Genomic DNA, 6594 nt, shown 5'->3' on the forward strand with positions numbered 1-6594 from the left:
ACATAAGAAGGAACTTCACCTTTGTTAATATAGGAGTGGTGCCGCTTCTAGCAAGAATAAAAGGGTTTATTCTTGTCAATGTTCACTAAACCAGGAAGAACACAAGGCCATAATAGTGCTAACAACTTCAATTTCTAAATGTGTTGTGGATATTCTCATGTATGTGTTGTTTCCGATTTAAACACATAAAAGTTTTGGTTTAAGCACCAAGCCATCATTAACTCTGTTGATTTCTTGAGCAATTACACTAAAGGGAGGTTTAAGTTGAAAGACACCTTCCATTATGCATGATAGGATATCAATCAAATGAGACATATATTATTACAACCTAGTGGAGGATTGTTGTATATATAGGTATATACAAAGATAGGTTGTAATAATGATGTTTGAGTTTGGAGGATATGGTTTCATAAAGTGAAAATTCAAGTTTTGGAATTTTCTAAGTGAAAATTCCAAAATCTGAATTTTCTGAAATTTTATAGAATTTTTTGTAGAATTTTCTGGTGACTGTTCAGAAAGGTTGAAGAAGTTTCAATCTTTGTTAACCGTTTTATGAAAAAATAACTAACTCTCCATACATGCATTTTCATGAAAGATACGTGCCTTTTCATGAATAGAGACTTATGTTCACTTGAAAAATAATTAACTCTCTATACGTGTCTTTTCATGAAACATATGTGCCTTTTCATGAATAGAGATTTATGTTCACTTAAAAATTAACTAACTCTCCATACGTGTCTTTTCATGAAACATGACTCTATGGGTATAAATAAAGGCTTATGTTCATTTGAAAAAAACACACAAAAAACATAAGAAATCTTGTGGTCATTTTCCAGAATTGCTATCTGTAAAACTCAACATCTTGGTTGTATCCTGGAGACAAATTTGCGATAACTTTTTAGCAACAAAAAGTGTGGGGGGCAAATATTGTTTAAGGAAAACGATATAGTACCTCCAATTTTTCTATTTTCTACTTGTATTTTATGTTAATCTTATTCTTCCATTATTACTTTGTGTAATATCCCCAACAAAAACTTAGTTACAACACCTTAAGTGCAGTTCTCTATGTTCTTTTCTTAAGATTCAACTATGTAGCTGTTTAATTAAAAAATGCACTTTCATCCTATAAGAAAAATCTATATAACAAAATTTTAAAAGATAAATTTAAGTAACAGTACCTAAATACTGTACCTAAATCTTGCTCGATAAATTTAGAAAATTATCATTATTTTAGAAACAAAAATCACCGTGGTTTCAACGCTACTGCTGTTACTCCTAGTGCTAGACTACAGAAGACCACACAGATTTTGCCTAAAAGCTTATTATTATTATTATTATTATTATTATTATTATATAGTAGATTCGTCAGCAGACAACAAAACCCACCGAAATTTAAAGACAAACTCACCCAAAAAAAAAAAACTCAAACTAGAACAACATAAAAAATCTCCTAAGCAACAGAGATAAGAAAAACAATCTCAGACGTACAAAGAAGAAGAAGAAGAAGAAGAAGATGTCGTGGCAAACCTACGTCGATGATCATCTCATGTGCGAAATCGAAGGCAATCACCTCGCCGCCGCAGCCATCATCGGCCACGACGGCAGCGTTTGGGCCCAGAGCTCTACTTTCCCTCAGGTCCTCCTCTTTTTTTCTTTTTCTTTTTTCTCTTGATGTTTGTAGATTGTTTTATATGGTTTGATGGGCTGCATGCCTAATTCCCCGATCTGATCATTTTTTTTTTCAGTTATTAAAATTTTGGTCTTTTATTATAATTATTTTTCAAAAAAGCTTTTTGGAATTATGTTCTTTTATTATTTGATCAAGAAGTCAAAACAGTGGTTATAAGCTAACGAGGAGGGCAATTGTTCCTTTATTTTTGTTAGTATGTCACCACCACCGGCCTTAGAGGCTTTGTACTTGGATTCTCTTTCTGTTTCTATTTGAATGAAATTGTGTTTGCTCTCAAAAAAAAGAATACATATATTGAGTTTCTCAAAAAAAATCTGTTTTTGTAAAATTAGTTTGAGCATTTGTAGATAAATGGTTTGCAAGGGCTTGAGCCAATTAAGTCTTAGCTCAATTGTGTTGGATGCATGAGAAAGAAGGGCTCTTTCCTATGGCATTTTCTTTTGCTTGCCTTGTGGCGTCGTCTTTGGTGCTTAAATTCGGGGCTGCAAAAATGTGAATTGCTAAATTGCACAGGACAAAAGTTTTCCTCCAAGCCAGGTTGCAGGAAGCTTCTTTTGGCTTATAACGTAACCATTCAAATGATTGTCCTTGTGTCATTTTTGTCACATCGCATGATCCGTTACATCATTTAAACGAGTCACATGACTGATAGTGTTAGATAGGTCATGTAACTAAAAGCACATATGGTCATGTGACTAAAAGAACATGTGGATGATATTTTAAACTTCCACATGACCGGTTTGAAGGAAAATTTTATCCAATCGTAAAGTTTCGAAACTGACTAAAGTTACTAGTATTGATTGTAATTATTGGGATAGAAACTATTATTCTTTTTTTTGGTTTCATAGATTCTAAAGCATGTGTTATTACCCTGAACGCACATGTTTTCCTCATCACAATCACATCCTTTGATGCCTTGTATATTGGTGCTTCTTTTCTGATTTAACCATGCATTTTTTTTTCTTTTGTGTCCCTGTTGATTTATTAGTTCAAGTCTGAAGAAATAACTGGCATTATGAATGACTTTGCTGAACCTGGGTCACTTGCTCCAACTGGATTGTACCTCGGAGGCACAAAGTATATGGTGATCCAAGGCGAGCCAGGAGCTGTCATTCGAGGGAAGAAGGTGATGAGCTCAAAACTAATTTTAATTTGACTATCGTTTTGAGAAGTAGGTTTAAGGTGCTTATGCAGAGTAGTGAGCATATTTATTTGTTTAAGTTCAACTTGGAAGTATGAAGATCAAAATGCTGAAATGTTCCTTCCTTGAATTGGTCAAAGCCCCAAAGTTAGACCACTTACATATCTATTTGAATTTGTTTTAGTTCAACTTGGAAGTATGAATTTCAAAATGCTGAAAAGTTCCTCTCTTGTATTGGTCAAAGCCCCAGAGTTGGGTCACTTAGCATATCATTACCGCTTCCTCAAGTAGTTGATGCATGGCTAAGTACATGCCTATGTCACCATTAAACATTTAATTTGCCTGCACCTTTATGTACTCGACTTCATCAGAAAGTATACTATCAGGAGAAAGAGGAGGGTGGAAGAGAGGGCTTTCTTTGGAAGCTGGATACAGTTATTATTGAACTGTTTAGCTGCGGCCCTTTACATTTTCTCCCTGATTTTTTATCATATTGTTGTATTCTTTTTTCTTTTTCTTTTTTTGATAAGTATCATATTGTTACCGATAAAAATAAAAAATAAAAAAAAAGTATCATATTGTTGTATTCTAAGACTTTCTCACCACAATTTCAGGGTCCTGGAGGTGTTACCGTTAAGAAGACTAGTCAGGCCTTGATCATTGGTATCTATGATGAACCAATGACTCCTGGTCAGTGTAACATGATTGTCGAAAGGCTTGGTGATTATCTCATCGATCAGGGTCTCTAATCATCTTGGTATGTCATGTTATTTTGTCAAATCTTCTTTACTTTTATACAATCTAGCATTTACTGACATGTTAAAATGATTGGTTGTAGTGAAGCAATATTACAAAGTATTAAGAGCCATGGGAAATATGCTTGGAACCAAAAGTTTGGTGCTTGGGAAGTGATGACTATGGTCTGTCTTTGTAATCTTTTTTATGAGAAGTATTATGATGTTTTTCTAGTGAGTCATTTGGCAACATTACCTTGGATGTGGTATATTGATTGGCATAAATCTATAAACTCTTTAATTTTGCCTGGGTATATGCCTGCCCGTTTTAGCATTCTTAGCTGTGTTTCGTGTGGCTTCTTTTCTTGTCAAAACCAACAATCTATATATCTATATATTACTAAAAGTTAAAGCTTAGCATTTAATATTGTTACGCTCCCATTGAGCCACATCAGTAGCCATGTCATTACCCTTCTTTTTCCTAAATTTTTCCCATAATTTTAAAATACATTTTCTAAATATTTCTCATAATTTTAAAATATTATTAAAAAGAAATGATTTTCAACCCTATCTACACCATAAAGCCCAATCTTACGTTAATGTTGTTAATGTTGTCTTTAATGCTAACCCCTCTGTGTCTCCCCTCCTTCTACTTTTGCTCTTCTTGTCTTTTACGCTTTCAAAACTTCAGAATTTCACCTTTCTAACGCCAAACTCTGTCTCTCTTCCCTCCTTGGTCTCTTCATCTCCTTCGAATCACTTCTTCATACCTGTTCAATTGCCACTTTGCCAAAAAATCAGAATCCTTACTTGGTACGCATTATCTCTTCCTTTTGTAATTAACATTTTGCAATTCTTTCAACTAATTGAGCATTAATTCAGACCTTCTTCAAATCTGTCTCTTGATTAATGGCGATTCTTCCTATTCCCGATCAAGAGGTTTTTCAAAACATTCGATCGTTGCCTATTGGAAATGGAACACCCACTGCTTTATTTTTCTATATATATCTGCAATCTCTCTTCCTCCACAGATAAAGAGCCTATTAACCTAACCTATACCAATGCAGAATCTAATCCTTCCCACTAATAAGCTCCCACAAAATTATCATATTTAAAGCCATGGATATTTTGTCGTGGGGTTCTTGGCAAAAAAAAAAAAAAAAAAAAACCCCAAAAGCTTCTAGAATCAAAGCCCTTCAACCTCCAAACCAAAACGTTGTCAACATTAAAGAAGTGCTTGAACAATTTGTAATTCAATTCTCATAGGTTCAGATCAGATATATATATATATATATATATATATATATATATATATATATATATATATATTATGGCTACTTATAGCCATTGTTGAAACTTCAACCACCATGAGATGTTGTCAAACCATGAGATTGTCTCTGTCTCTCTCGCTCTCGCTGCATTTTCTTAGGATTGTGTTTTTACTTAAATCAGTTTTTAATGGGCAGACAAACCACTGTCTACCCCTCTTCAGTTTTTGTATTTTTATTTTTTTTTAAATTTCATAAGTGATCAATGGGGTTGGGCATAATAAAAAATTATTGGATAATTAAATGGGCTAGACATAGTTTAAGATAATTTAAATAAAGACTTGCATAAAAGGTAGTAGAATATTAAACTCTAATAAAAAGTTTAAGTATATTAATTTCATATATATATATATATATATATATCCATTGATTGAGATACTCAATATTTATTTATGTTTGTTGACCCACCCTTTGGTTGAGCTCTGTCCTGGTTGACTACAGGGAGGACATTGTCCCTGATTTCCTATGTCCTGCCTTTGAGAATGCGAATTTCTTGTTGCAAATCCTTCAACATTTCTGCCATTCGAGCCATAGGGTCTGGCTCTTGTCTTGTATGTCTTTGACCTGATACAACTTCCTGTTCTACCAAAGGCACCTCATTCCTCTGCCCAAAGGCCATTTCATTTTCTCCCACGGGTTTGGAGGCCGCAGGTGGCACATTGGTTCCTTTGCTGTTCCTTTACCTTGGAGCCATGCTCTGCAAAAGGACTGCTTCTTCCCTCTCCTTTACCCAGTCCCCAATGGAGTCGCCAAAGTGTGAGGGTCCTTTTTTCTACAAAGCCTAGGCCCAAATTGAAGCAAGGACCCTAGGCTCGTTGTTATGGTTTAAAGGGACTGGGCTTGGCTCACCGCAGTTAAAGGCTGTTTACAAACCAAGTGATGCACAGAGTAGTGGTCCTACAAGAAATGCATGCTAGCAAGCAAGAATATATCGAAACAGCAAGCAAAAGCAAAAAAAAAAAAAAAAAAAAGCAGCAAATGTAATAGCAGAGGACACGAATAAATGTTAGAGATCCTCAGGTTAATATTAAATATTTCGTTGTCTTTTCTCAATTGCAAATTACAAAATGCTCACTAAGACATGTTACAAGGTCCAAATAAGCTCAAAAATTACAAGCTTAGATGACTATTTAAGCCTCTAAGACTTGCAAAATTTGAATCATTTTGAATCCAAGTATGTTCTATAGTGATTGTTTAGAATATCGGGAAATGTCTCTCTCCCCTTTTCTACTTTTCTCAGTTCTGACCAAGTTTTCTTCCCTGATTCTGTTATCCTGTCCTCCCCTTTGCTATTGGCTGCCTTCCCCTTTTTATAGTGTCATTCCAAGGGTCCGGGGTCCTATTGATTCCCTTCCATTACTCCTCTGGGTACTAGAGCCCGTTATGTGCCTATCACCCAGAAGACTGATTCTTTCCATATTCCTCATAATTTCCTCCTTTTGGTGCTGCTTCTTTGAAAGCCCATGGCTGACTTTCCATTCCAGGGCGTACTTAGGGAGTAGTTCTTGATTTCTCGTCTTTCCAAGCTTCTCACCCTTTCAGACTCAGTTTTTGGTCGTTCTCTCTTTGTCATTTTTCCCAAAAGGGCAGAATCCATTCTTACTGGATTGAAGGTTTTCCCTGCTGCCTTCCTTTATAGCTCCTCATTCTGGGTTCCCTGGGGTACCGTCCTTTTGGTCATGAATGGCTATCCTAAGCTTT

General features: G+C 35.2%; 1 protein-coding gene across 2 annotated transcripts; it reads left to right on the forward strand.

Moving 5' to 3' along the window:
- Window positions 1-1305: 1305 nt before the first annotated feature.
- Window positions 1306-3879, forward strand: LOC126713691 (profilin-1). Of its 2 annotated transcripts, none has more exons than XM_050413525.1 (4): window positions 1306-1636; window positions 2679-2816; window positions 3446-3588; window positions 3670-3879. In XM_050413525.1, the coding sequence occupies exons 1-3, from the start codon at window positions 1514-1516 to the stop codon at window positions 3578-3580; spliced, it is 396 nt and encodes a 131-aa protein (XP_050269482.1). In that variant the 5' UTR covers window positions 1306-1513; the 3' UTR covers window positions 3581-3588; window positions 3670-3879. The 2 variants fall into 2 exon arrangements, with proteins under 2 accessions (XP_050269482.1, XP_050269483.1); XM_050413526.1 differs by having other exon boundaries at window positions 1381-1636; window positions 3675-3879.
- The last annotated feature ends 2715 nt before the right edge of the window (window positions 3880-6594 follow it).

This window comes from Quercus robur, chromosome 2 (genome assembly GCF_932294415.1).
Source record: "Quercus robur chromosome 2, dhQueRobu3.1, whole genome shotgun sequence".
Classification (NCBI taxonomy): domain Eukaryota; kingdom Viridiplantae; phylum Streptophyta; class Magnoliopsida; order Fagales; family Fagaceae; genus Quercus; species Quercus robur.